The 14,227-nt window shown below is 35.3% G+C and overlaps 1 protein-coding gene across 5 annotated transcripts in view; it reads right to left on the bottom strand.

Moving 5' to 3' along the window:
• LRBA (LPS responsive beige-like anchor protein) overlaps positions 1-14,227 on the bottom strand; it is an 840,314-nt gene that overhangs the window by 700,775 nt on the left and 125,312 nt on the right. For all 5 annotated transcript variants that reach the window (XM_023733554.1, XM_023733553.1, XM_023733556.1 and 2 more), the window contains exons 6-12: positions 9,055-9,176; positions 8,838-8,964; positions 6,363-6,482; positions 5,360-5,506; positions 2,326-2,523; positions 2,004-2,137; positions 147-255 (exon numbers count right to left, since the gene is read on the bottom strand). In XM_023733554.1, coding sequence (XP_023589322.1) covers positions 147-255; positions 2,004-2,137; positions 2,326-2,523; positions 5,360-5,506; positions 6,363-6,482; positions 8,838-8,964; positions 9,055-9,176 — 957 coding nt within the window. The remainder of the gene's footprint in view (positions 1-146; positions 256-2,003; positions 2,138-2,325; positions 2,524-5,359; positions 5,507-6,362; positions 6,483-8,837; positions 8,965-9,054; positions 9,177-14,227) is intronic.

Here is a 14,227-nt window from a genome sequence, read left to right as displayed (position 1 = left end):
AACAACAAAATATTTCTAATTTAGGTAATTTTATGTAACCAGGGAAAAATATTTAACTACAAGGAAACAGAATTTCTTAACTACTTAGTAGCCAAGTCTATAGCCTGAAAATTAAGAATCAAAACTTAAAGCATTTCATACTTTACCTTTTCAAGACTATATCCTATTACCAAGAAGCCCTTACAAGCGAGCATCTGCTCCTGCATAGCAATTGAGTTCTTCAACAACTCCATGATAAAAGCCAGCAGGGTTGAACTGGAATAAGAAAAAGACAAAGCTTGAAAAATACAATTTCTATTAAAACATACAGATTATATAGATGCAGCCTCCTTTATTTTAATAAAGAGTTATCTAAAGGAAAGTGAAGGTCTACCAAAACTGCTTCCGATGTTAATTTAACGACTAGAATTTTAATGTAGTATTAGGATTTAATCAAATATTTCATATGTTTTATCACAGAATAATCAATGAATTATTTAGAACCATATGACAAACATGTATGAAACAGTGAAAAGTTAGCAGTGTCAAAAACAAGTAATGGAAATGGTTAACGTAAGTATACTAAGGCCTCAAAGATAACTTAGAAAAGTAGGTACACTCAATTTTGGAGAGTTAGGAATCAAAAGAAGAGAAAAGACTCATGGAGCAATAGGACCAGGGTGCAAATCCTCACCATGTATTAGGGTTCTAGACTGGCCTACTTTGAATTCAGCAGAGGGCATCATGGAGGGGAAGACAAGGAAATAAAATCAAGTTGGCAACAAACTTGAGGACCTCAAACACTAATTTAAGAAGTCTGTTTATTATCCTAACAGGAAAATTGTAATTCACCAGTCAGTCTTGAAGATCTTTTAAACTGAATAGGGGCTAAGGCCATGCTCCAATCCCCACAACATTTAGATACCCAAAAGGAAAGGGAACAAAGTCAGCTGTTATCTCCTTCTCAAAGCCTCTGAGAGGTCCCACAAGAAAGAAAAAGCACGGCTGGTAGCCAACTTCCTCCTCCCCATCAGTGCTTTTAACTGCCAGGAATTCAAATACAGATACTGAAAAAGTAAAAAGAAGCACAGCCAAGGAAAAGAACTGAGCACCTGCTATGAAGGTTTTAGATTAGAGCAACAAAAAATTCTACAAAGTATTACTACATCAAGGGTAATTTTCTTTTTGTTATTGTAAATATAGTCAACAAATACTAGTTTGATACCTCATTCCTTTTTTAAGAAAGTACTTTTCTTGCCTAAAGATAACCTGCCTAAAGACAGTCAATCATTAACCATGTACATAGGTAGTAGACACTAAGTTATATATAAAAGCAGAAATCAAAACAGAATTTTGAAAAGGAAGAGTAGAAAACTCATTTAAAATTTTCAAATAGTAAATGAAACAATTATTTTGCTATAAATACTTTCACTAGAAAATACAAGTTCAAAATCAGACATGGGAAATTTATCGAGGCATTCTGTCCCATGTTTCATACCTTATCCTAGAATTCATATGCCCCTGCATTTTCTAGATACAACACTACAACAGAGGTGACAAAATGGTCAAATGTCCAATCTAATGACAAAAAAGACTAAATTACCACTTATCTAGCACCATCAAAAATCTTGGCTTTTAATTACTTATATGCAATCAGTTATAAATAATTAAAATATAAAAAGCTAAATTCCCATAACTAACTGCCAAATGACAATTTAAAATGTTTTCAATTAGCACAACTTTAGACAAAAGAACTTATTCATTTTCAATAAATCCATTAGTCGTCACCATTTCTAATTTTCTTCTAAAACATTACTATGTGTTTTACAGCTTCCATATCTCCTATGATAAATAACAACCTAAATTAATACTATTACTGATGCAAATTTGTAATACCATTTAGAGTTCACAGACCTCTTTGTGACCCTACAACAAACCTGGAAGGCACAGAAGATAACTGTGCAGCTCAACAGTGATGAAAATAATTCTCATACCAAATTAAAGAAAAAAATAAAGGTACTCACCATATAGTTAGGTCAACCTCATCAGACAAATATTGCCTATAATCCAGTTGTGCAAAAAGTGGAAAAAGCACTTGTACTCCTCCAATTGAATGCATAGCACTTTGGATGGAATGTGTTAAAACTGCTTTCACGTCCTTAAAAAATAGAACACATAGTAAGAATTCCAATTATTTCTTATTGAAAACAATGAAAAACAAAGCACAACTGTAAAAGTAACAACACTAAATGTTACATCCCATGTGTTTATAAAAGCTACTAAATACACCTCAATAATACATCAAAACTACCCTTAAAAATATTGTTAAAAGAGCACAGTTATTACCTGGAGCATGAGGGCATGCGGTGAATGAACAAATATTGAAGGGTTATCCTTAGGGGATGATTCAAGGCAGAGCTGGGCATCTGTAGCCCGTGGATTGTACGTGAATGCAATGGCACTAGAGAGTTTGCCATCATACAACAAAAGTTTGTGGTGCTCAGCGAGGAAGAGGTCGCTTTCTGCTTTGAATTTAAACGTACCCTAAGAATCAACAGAAAAGAGAACAGTTAGGATAGTATGCTACAAAAACAAAATCTAAATACAAATCACACTAGATATAAATATTTAAGGAGAAATACTATTGATAATTTTTCCCGCAATATCAAGTAAGATGAGCCCAGGTTGTTTAATTACTTCTAAAATGGGCTGAATTCATTTTAAAGTTATAATGGAAATGAAGTCAACTTGACATTAAAACCTTATGTTAATAAAAGTTTGTATCCTATACAGCGTATTTTGTCTTTCAAATAATAGTTCTAAGAAATCACAGGCAAGCATAAAAAGATTTTAAAAAATTAAAAAAAAAAACTAACAATTTTAACTATCACCACTTAAAGCAACTAAATGGAATGTCTTCAACTGCCTGTGAATTCTGAAATATAACATGAACACTGTCTTTACCAATCAGAATTTTATATGAAATGTCCAAAGGTATGTTATTAAATACATCACCCTGATCCATTTTATTTTCTATAACTTATACTTCTAGATAAATTACTAACAAATTTTAAAGCATACATTTAACATTCTCTGAAAGAAATTTTAATAAAAGTTAATTATAGTGAAGATTTTGTCATCACATGTATTTAAAATGAGTGTCTTTAGGGCAGAATGCCCTCTGGGTAAATGAAAGAAGCTAACCTTTTATTGTGTTTTACAAATAACAGCCATAGGACTGTGGAGTCAGCCTTCCAAAGACAAACTAAAGTAGTCCAAAGAAATTAACTGATTATCAGAGTCCACAAAGTTCATTTGTGGCAAATAAAGACTAAATACCAGTTCAAGAAAAATAATGCACTTCTTGGTTCTATTCAAGTACTGTAGGTCAACATTTGAAGATACATTTTTGGGAAAGAAACAGCTAAACAGACAATTTATTTTGTATTCTGTGTGGAATTTATGGATATTCATCCCTAAAAAACAAACTTTTACTCCTTTCTTCACTTTAAAAAAAACCTTAAAACAGAGAAATATTAAAATCAGTTAAGAAATTATTTTCCGGACTCAATGGAAAACCTAATCCAAACTAAACCAGCAAAACTAAACCATTTGTCTAAAAGGTTTATATTTATAATCATAACCTGGATGTTTTTTAAACTTTCAATACAGAATGTTGCAATACTCTATTCAGTTAAAATTCTTCTAAATTTCAAGAATTTAAAATTACTATCAGTAACTCAATTAAATAAGCTAGGAAAGGTTACAAAAATGAAATTTTAAGTTATGTTCTACAGTAAATTCTAAGACATTACATTTCTAATACATGTATCAATAAAATTCTCTAACAGAGAAACAAGAAAATTTATATAGATTCTAAGAAGAAGATAAGATAAAATTCTTAGACTAAACTCATGAAATAATGATTATATAAAATAAACATTCAGCCCTTCGTTTTCTTTTGAAATATATTTTTTAAAGTTTTAATCAATTACAATGTTTTAAAGGTCAGTCTGGGATTGCTGACATTCTGTATATATATATATGTATATATATATACTAGTTTAAACTAGCTTAATTGAGGAATTCTTTAAGCCATGGATTATACTACATAATAAATTTGAACACTAAAAAGTAAAGCAAGGAATAAGTCTATTATCAGTTTCTCACCTTACATCATTTTTACTACGCTTTTATCACTACATGACCATACAAGTAAGAACACGAGTAGTTATTCATATATAAAGGTGACTATCAATAATATTTTTGGCTTAGATTATGTTAAGTACTAAATTCAGCAGTTATTTCTATCCATTTACTACTAAAGTGCCCCTCTGAGCTCCAGTATAATTACTGGGAATAATGGAAAACCCCAGATGGGAATAAGGAAGTCAGGGGTTTTGAATAACTTTTTTTTAACATGCAACAGAGAAGCAATTAATAAGTCACTGTATTTAAACCAAGCATAAGGTAAGATGATATCCTTCTTTCACAGTTTTTCAAGAAAAATTTTTAACTGCTAATATTCCAATCTCTTATAATACAATATCCTATTACCAAGTATAAAACCACCAACCATTTTACACAAACTAAGCATAACAAGTACCTTCTATGGAAATATTCTATTTCTTGTCAAACCTCAATTAAAATATGTACATTTATTATATGCAAATTTTATGTAGATCAACTCAATAAAGTTCATTTTGCTTTAACAGGAACATGGCAGACATCAAACCCCAGACTATCGATGGCTTAACCCAGAGGTTCCGAAACTTTCCCGGTACATGGCACTCTTAGCATCTCAATAATTTTTTCATGTAACTCTAGGGCAAAATAAATAGTGAACAGTTTCATTTATTAAGTAGTTTGGTCTGAACAACTTTATCTTTTAACAGTTTAAAACCCATTTGAAAAACCACTAATGCACGAACTGAAAAAAAAATAACATTTTTACTTCTTTCTTCAATAAGCAAAAATTACGCATTAATGGGATATCTGCACATCTGAGCATTGCATAAATACTCAAACTCTGGAATCAGATTACAAACTGTCACTTTCATTTCCTGTTCCACGCTGATTTTCACATAGTATTTGCTTTTAATAATAGCAACTGCCAAAAACTTAGCTGTGAAAAGATATGACAGCATCAAAAGAACTGTAGCATGAAAGAAGATTAAACTTGTGTCCCACATATGTCAGGTATCACTGTTTCCCTCAAAATTTTAATTTAAAATACCCTTCAGTACCCTGTGACTTCCCTGCACTACACCTGATTACCCTGGCACACAGTTTGGCAACCCAAGATAATTGACCCCATGCATCACCATCTTCAAATTAAGCTCATCTAACCTAGGTTAAGCAGTGAACATAAGTACAGTACCTTGTATCCCAGGCCCAAGTGATAAATAGAAAATATCTGAGCTGCATTAAGAGCTTCACTAAAAAGGTAAACTGCAGTCATCTGACCACAGAACACTCTATTAGCATCTGCTGTCTCTGAGGAGCCCAGGAAGCATTTGTCGAATGTCTGTGAAAGAAAATAAATTTCATTCAAGACAAAAAAAAAAACTCTAGAAATAATGAAAATCTACACTGAAATAAACCTTTTGCCCATTCTGAACTAAAATCTGAACAGATTAAAATAATTCATTTAGCATATTTCACTTCATTTGTTCCCATTTGGAATGGAGAGCAGGAAAGACACATCATCAAAAAGAAGGTAACACAATTTTTCCAAAGCACAGTAAGTAAAACTTGATGACTAATTAGATGTAGGCAAAGGATTATAGAATCTGAGAGTTCATACTTGGATAACCAAAGATCCAGAAAGAAGAACAGGCCTCAGATCAAGGAGGAAAATACTGAGTTACATTTGGGACATACTAAATCAGCCTTTTCTGTGAGCTAATATGAATGGAACTGAAAATCTAAAAAGCAGTAATCAACAGTAGACTGGGTGAGAAGTTAAAGCTGGAAAGACAGATTTTTATAGACATCAAGATAGAGATGGTGGGTGAAGTTATGAGAATAGATATAATCTCTGAAAATGAATGTATAAATCAAGAAAACCCGGTTTATGTTTTCCTCCTAATAAAAAAAAAAAAATCCTCTTAATAATGCCCAGGTTAGAAAGGACACATTTTTGCAACCCATGTGTACAACACAGAGGAAACAAAGTTTCCCCTGCAGCTTTAAAAAGTATCACTTCATGCTGTGAGACCATTATTTTTTATTTTATTGATGAATCAAAATCCTAACCAAATTATAATTATAAAAAGCTATTTGTAGTATTCCAAAGTTTATATTCAAATTATACAATTTTTTATTGAAAAGTTTTTACTTTTAAAATATTTTTTTTACCATAACATTTTCAAACTACTTACATCACTGGTGTTAACAAACCATGTTATCTCTCCATAGGATGCTAGCTCGCCATTCACATAACATCGAAGCTCACTGTTCTTCCATCGGTTATAAATGTGCACTATAGTTACCATATACCACTGAAAGAGCAAAAATAATTTTTGAAAAGATAATAATCTTCCCAATAACTAAACCATACTGATAATAACAAGTAAAAACTAAATGATAAACTCTATTAAACTTAAAACAGGAGTACTTTATTAAATTCAGTATTCCACCTCTGGAACAATATTTATTCAAGGAGTTTGCAACTGATGAGAAGTAAACCTCTACCTGGATCATAACAGAGCTGGAGAAGCACGTAGAACAAAATTCTAACACACAAAAAAAGACCAGATTTACTGGCCTGAAACATACTTGAGAAACCCCGACAGTATGGCCCCTGGACACTCTTTTAACTCAGTGGTGAAGTCACTCCTGAGGTTCACCATTCAGCCGGGGATTGGACTGCCCCATAAAACAAAACAGGACTAACAAGGCACAGCAGTCCAGGGACAAGGACTAGAAGGCAGAAGGGGACAGGAAAGCTGGTGACAGGGAACTCAAGGTTGAGTAAGAAGTGTTGACATGTAGTGGGGTTCTTAACCATTGTCATAGGGCAATATGTGTACTAACTGTTTAATGAGAAACTACTGTGTTCTGTAAACCTTCACCTAAAGTGAGAGTAGCAGCACAACTGGAAAAATGTAATCAATGTCACTGAATTGTACATGTAGAAATTTTTCAAATGGTGTAACTTTGGCTATGTATATTTTCACCAAAAAAAAAAAAGGTCCTCCAGACTGAATTGCTGGGCGGAGGGCTGTGGAGACCATGGTCTCGGGGAACATCTAGCTCAATTGGCATAACACATTTATAAAGACAATGTTCTACATTTTACCTTGGTGAGAAGGGTCTGGGGTCTTAAAAGCCTGTGAGCGGCCATCTAAGATACTCCACTGGTCTCATCCCTTCGGAAGCAAGGGAGAATGAAGAGAACAGGACACAAGGAAAAGGTTAGTCCGAAGGACTAATGGTCCACAGCTACCAAGGCCTCCACCGGACTGAGTCCAGTACAGCTAGATGGTGCCCGGCTACCACCACTGACTGCTCTGACCAGGATCACAACAGAGGGTTCTGGACAGAGCTGGAGAAGGATGCAGAACATAATTGTAACTCACAAAAAAAAGACCAGATTTACTGGCCTAAAGGAGGCTGGAGAAACCCCGTGAGTAGGGCCCCCAGACACCCTTTTAGCTCAGTGGTGAAGTTATCTCCGAGGTTCACCGTTCAGCCTGGGAGCGGACAGCCCCGTAAAACCAAATGGAACTAATGAGGTACAGTAGTCCAGTGACAAGGGCCAGAAGGCAGAAGGGGACAAGGAAGCTGGTGATAGGGAACCCAAGGTTGAGTAAGGGTATTGTTGATGTGTTGTGAGATTGTTAACCATTGTCATAGGGCAACGTGTAGTTAACTGTTAAATGAGAAACTATTTTGTTCTGTAAGCCTTCATCTTAAGTGAGAATAGCAGCACAATTGGAAGAGTGTAGTCAATGTCACTGAACTGTGCATGTAGAAATTTTTGAAATGGTGTATCTTTGGCTATGTGTATTTTCACCAAAAAAAAGGTTGAGAAGTTAAGAGGGTTGACATGTTGTGGGGTTGTTGACCAATGTCATAAAACAATATGTGTACCGACTGTTTAACGAGAAATTATTTGTTCTGTAAACCTTCACCTAAAGTACAATAAAAAAAAATTTCAAAAAAGGAAGTGAACCTCTAAATTATTTTTCCAACTTTTTATTATAAAAATTTTTAAATAGATAAAAAAGTTGATAGCATAAACACCCTCTTTTCTACCATGTACATTCCACAACTGTTAACATACTGCCATATTTGCTTTATGTATTCATAGTCTACCTATCTACATGTACATATACATACGGATATGTATACATCTTGTTGATGAACCATCTATTAATCTCAAAATTCTAAGGTAAAAAAGAAACCAAAAAATCAAACCCACTGCCGTTGAGTCGATTGTGACTCATAGTGACCCTACAGGACAAAGTAGAACTGCACTACAGGATTTCTAAGGCTGTAAATGCTAACGGAAGCAGACTGCCACATTTTCTCCCGTGGAGCAGCTGGTGGGTTCCAACTGCCGACCTTTTGGTTAGCAGCTGAGCACTTTAACCACTGCACCACCAGGGCTCCTCTGGTAAAAAAGAAAGTATATATTAACTTTTCTTAAAGTCTATAAATCAATAACTATCCAATCTTTTATTATCCAAAAAAAAGAGGTTAACATTCGTCCTGTGATTTACAGTTCACTTTCTCAAACAGTATAAACATGCCTGTAATTTACCATATCTTATGCCAGTAACTTTAAAACAAAGCATTCTGAAGGCTAGCATGACTTGTTAACATAACCATGACTAAGGTAAGTTACATACCTTTTGGGGCTTGAAATCAAATTTCACACAGTGTTGAAAGCCTTTTCCTTTTGACTTTATTGATGTTATAATCAAACAGCCTCCAACAAAGTGAGCAGAATAACCAAGACCTTTGCTGGTTCTGAAACTATGAAGAATAAGTTTTCATTTTACTGCTAAATATTTTTCTCATTTTCAAAGTAACGTAATAACACTGGTCAGTTACAGAAACACATACCAATATAAATATGGTTTATCCTTATCCACATTGATATTATTTACAGGATCCATTCTAAGCCAAGTATGAAATGTAAAACCATTCTGGTATGGCCATTTGGCTACAGGAGGTAATGCAATAGCCTACAGGAAAGAAACTTTAAGTTACTCACATGAAAAACTTTATTGAAATCATGAAAATGAGACTTTACAATGCTACACGTATTTCTATTACATCATATTCTCCTATGTCATGATTAAAACTATCTGGAAGACTTTTAATAACTTCTGAACTTCCCAAAATACATGGTAATGATGTTAACTTAACTGAAGAAACCTTAAGTGTGGCCTGTTGAACACAGTGGTCTTGTTTGTTTCATTTCTTAGAATGAACACATCCAAGGAGATTCCACATTAAAGAGATAAGCAGTGATATCAAATTGCAAACCTACTGCTGAAATTTTAAGGTCTTAGAAGAGAGAAGGATGAACAAGAATGTAATGAAAAGAATAAAAAGCTTAGTAGATGCTTCATTATTTAAAACTGAAAAGGATTAGTTCATAACATTTTTAATTCTATTCAGAGATCACTATACAAATGGCTTTATAACTTAGATTAAAATTTAAAAGATCAAAGTACATAATGAAAGGGACCCAGATTAGCCAAAACAATCTTGAAAAAGAACAACAATATTGGAAGACTCAAACTTCCAATCTCAAAACTTAATATAAAGCTATAGTAATCAAGACAGTGTCATACTGGCATAAAGATTAAGGTCAATGGAACAGAGTTGAGAGTCCCAAAATAAACATTACCTTGCATTTACAGTCAACTGATTTTCAACAAGGGTGCCAAGATAATTCAATGGGGCAAGAAGCATTTTCTCAATGGACAACTGGATATCTACATACAGAAGAATGAAGTTGACCCCTTTCTTTCAACATATACAAATATTACCTCCAAATGGATCAGAGACTTTAATGTAAAAACTAAACCTATAAAACTTAGAGGAAAACATAGGAGTAACTCTTCGTAACCCTGCGTTAGACAAGGCCTTCTTAGACACAAAAGCACAAGCAACAATTGAAAAAACAGGTGAACTGCACTTTGTCAAAATTTAAAACTTTTATGCTTCAAAGGACACCATGAAGAAGGTGAAAATACAACCCACAGAACGGGAGAAAATATTCAAACCATATATCTGAAAAGGGACTTGTATCGAAAATATGTAAAGAACTCTTACAACTCTATAATAAAAAGATAAATAACCCAAGTAAAAAATGGTCAAAAATCTGAATAGATACTCCACCAAAGAAGATATACAAACGGCTGAAAAGCACCCTAAAAGATTCTCAGCATGATTAGTCATTAGGGAAATGCACATTAAAACCACAATGAGATACCACTTCACATCCACTAGGATGGCTGTAATCAAAACAGCAGACAATAACAAGTCTGCAAAGGTATGTGGAGAAACTGGAGCCCTCATACATTGCAGATGGGGTTATAAAATATACAGTCACTTTGGAAACAGCCTGAAAGTTCCTGAAAATGTTAAACATAGACCATATGACCCAGCAATTTCACTGTTAGGTATGTTCATAGTAGCATTACTCCTAATTGCCAAAAAAGTAAAATCTACCCAAATGTCCATCAATTGATGAACCGATAAACAATACAACGGACTATTATTAATTCATAAAAAGGAATCAAGTACTGACACATGCTACAACATGGATGAACCCTGAAAACACTGTGTTAAATGAAAGAAGTCAGTCACAAAAAAACCACACAATGTACGATTCTATTTACATGACATATCCAGAAAAGACAAATTTAGAGAGACATAAAATAGATTAACAGTTACCTAGGGCTGGGGGCTTGGAGGGATTGGGCATTTACTACTAATGAGTTTGAAGTTTCTTTTGGGGGTGATGAAAATGTTCTACAATTAGGTAGTGGTGATGGGTGCAAAACTCTGTGAATATACTAAAAACCATTATACTGTACACTTTAAATCAGTGAATTACATGTTATCTCAATTTATGTAGATAAAGCTATTTTAAAAAATCATACTATATAAGCTTTTGTTTCATTGTTATCATAACATGAATTTCTATACATATGTCATATATACATACGTATATATTTTTTATAGGCATTAAATATTCCATAAAACAGGCAAAACATAGAGCCAAATTTATCTAAAAACACTACTGACACTTCAAGAGGCTGATTTAAAATGAATGTCGCATTAAGGAAACATATTTGGTGTGTACATATGAGAGTGGAAATGTGAAAGCTCTGTAAATATATTTACCCATGAATACTGTCACTTCCATTTAAAATATATATATATAAGGAAAAGAAAGAGTCACTGAATATATTTAAATACATATTTCTTAAAAGTTTAAAGCTGTTTAGCTGAACTGCTCTACTTTCAAAATAAACACAAGTAAGTAGAATGGACACATTAAAATCTCAGAGAACTATAAATAATCAAATCATAACATGAGGCATGATTTTAAAAAAAAAACATAACAACCTAATGAGGACACTCTTTTATGTCAGAGGCATATGAAAGGCTCAATGCCATGACAGCAAAGTTATTCTGGGATGCTTCAAATCTAAAATGCTTAATAAGGAAGAAATTATAAACAAAAAATATGTGAACAATAGAACTTTCCAAAGAACTGTGTATGCAACATTCAAATACAACAAATGTCCTTTAAAAACATACTTGTATCTTTCTGCAGATATTGCCTGGCTACTTAGGGCCTGTTATGCATTGAATTGTGTCACCCAAAAATATGTGTTGTAAATCCTAACCCCTATATTTGTGCTTATAATTCCATTTGGGAATGGGTTGTCTTTGTTATGTTAATAAAACAGGATTAGGGTATGGTGTGTCTTAAATCAATCTCTTTTGAGATATAAAAGAGATTAAACAAGCAAGCTGAAAGAAGCAGAGATGGGGGAAGACACATGCCAAGCTACACGAAGATCATCCAGGAGCAGAGGCTCAAAAGCGACAAGGAGGCGGCGGGGCCAAGATGGCAGAGTAGTCAGACGCTTCTGGTGGACGCTCTTACAATAAAGACACGAAAAAACAAGTGACTCAATTATATATGACACTCTGGAAGCCCTGAACATCAAAGGCAGAGTTTAGGAACCAGACTGAGTGGCAGGGACACAGACGGTTCAGAAGCAGGGAGGAGTTGCCAGACCTGAACTGGTGAGAGCCTCAGCCCTTCAAGCCATATCAGCACGTAGGTGAGCAGCGAGGCAGGCAAGCGGCAGTGCTCGGGAGGCGTGTTTTCCGCACTGGGAGAGACTCAGCGCCAGAGAGTCTACACAGCCACCCAGAACCAGTGAGAAGCAGCCCTCATTGGCAAAAGATAAGTACTTGCGTCCGGCCTACAGCGCGGATCAAAAACACCCCCCTAAGGGAAAAACCTCTCTCCGATTTACTTCCCCGCTATGTACTGCGTCCTGGACTGGCTTCAGCAATTGCCGAGTCCCCTGGGACGGAAGTAGGATCCGTCACACACCTGGAGCCATTCTCCCTGCTTTGGAGAGTGAACAAATTAACAAATGGGAAAAAATAAACGGCTGGTTCCCCTAAGCCAGGAACACGGGGTAGGCACAGCTCCTTTGCCTAGGCACAGGCATAAGGGATCCACGGACTCTGAGTGCCTTTCCCCTGCATAGACTTGTGTGGGCCCATCTCAAAGGGTAGGCCATCACTACCACAGTACAACAGGGTATATACCGGATCTCTAAGTTCAACTGTTTCAGCTGTGAAGTGGCAGGATCTTGATATTTGACACTGCTCTGACCATTAAGCAGGGTCTTCACCTACCCACATCAGAGGCCTGAAGACTGGTGGCTCCACCCACACCACCTAGCCACATGTGATAGGGGCCCAGTTCTTACAGCCAACAGCATTAGGTGCTCATATTCCGGCTTCAAAACCCACCCACCTACGCGCTCTAGGGTAAAGGGGCACGACTTCCTCCTAAACAATCAGGGGAGGCCATCAGCCCCCTACCTTACTCAGAGTGTGTCCCCCTGCTGCAGCCAGATACCTCTGCCTACACCAATCATCCTTGCCTGTCTAGGACTCTTAAGTGAGAGCCAACACCACATACTTGGTGGCTATCTACCCGGGCACCTGAGCTGAATCCATACAGGAGGAGTGGATGGACTCCTGCGCTCACATACTTAGTCAAACATCTAACCACCTGGTGACAGGTCATTAGATCTTCAAAGGTGCCAATAATCAAACTAGCTCATACAAGCAGCCTATTTGGGCATATTGAAAAAAAAAAAAAAAAACAAGTAGCTAGGACACAGTAAGCAAACATAAAACAAATAAATATAACTTATTGATGGCTCCGACACAACAGTCAATATCAAATCACATAAAGAGGTGATCCACGATGGCTTCAGCAAGCTCCCAAAATAAAGAATCTAGACATTTTCCACAGGAGGAAACTTTCTTGGAATTACCAGAGGCAGAATACAAAATATTAATATACAGAACTCTTCAAGAGATTAGGAAGGAATTTCAGCAAAATGCAAAATACAAAATAGAGGAAATTAAAAAGATTACAGAAGAGCATAATGGCAAATTTAAGAGGCTGAGACAGCAATCAGAAATCCAGAAGATTAACAATAAAATTTCAGAATTAAACAACTCAGTAGAAAGTCATAGGAGCAGAATTGAGGCAATGGAAGTCAGAATTAGTGAGATGGAAGATAAACTGCTGACACCAACTTGTTTGAGGAAAAATCAGATAAAAGGATTAAAAAAAATGAAGAAATCCTACGAATTACATGGTACTCTATCAAGAAAAATAACCTACAAGTGACTGGAGTACCAGAACAGTGGGGGATAACAGAAAATACAGAGAGAATTGTTGAAGATTTGTTGACAGAAAACTTCCCTGATATTGTGAAAGATGACAAGATATCTATTGAAGATATTCATCGAACACCACATAAGGCAGATCCCAAAAGAAAGTCACCAAGACATATTGAATTCAAACTTGCCAAAACCACAGATAAAGAAAGAATTTTAAGAGCAGCTACGGATAAACGAAAAGTCATCTACAAAAGACAGTCAATAAGAATGAGCTCGGACTACTCAGCAGAAACCATGCAGGCAAGAAAGCAATGGGATGACATATATA

This window comes from Trichechus manatus, unplaced genomic scaffold (assembly GCF_000243295.1).
Source record: "Trichechus manatus latirostris isolate Lorelei unplaced genomic scaffold, TriManLat1.0 scaffold00059, whole genome shotgun sequence".
Taxonomy (NCBI): Eukaryota; Metazoa; Chordata; class Mammalia; order Sirenia; family Trichechidae; genus Trichechus; species Trichechus manatus.
Note: the sequence above shows the minus strand (reverse complement) of the source record. Positions and strands in the feature narration are given on the sequence as shown.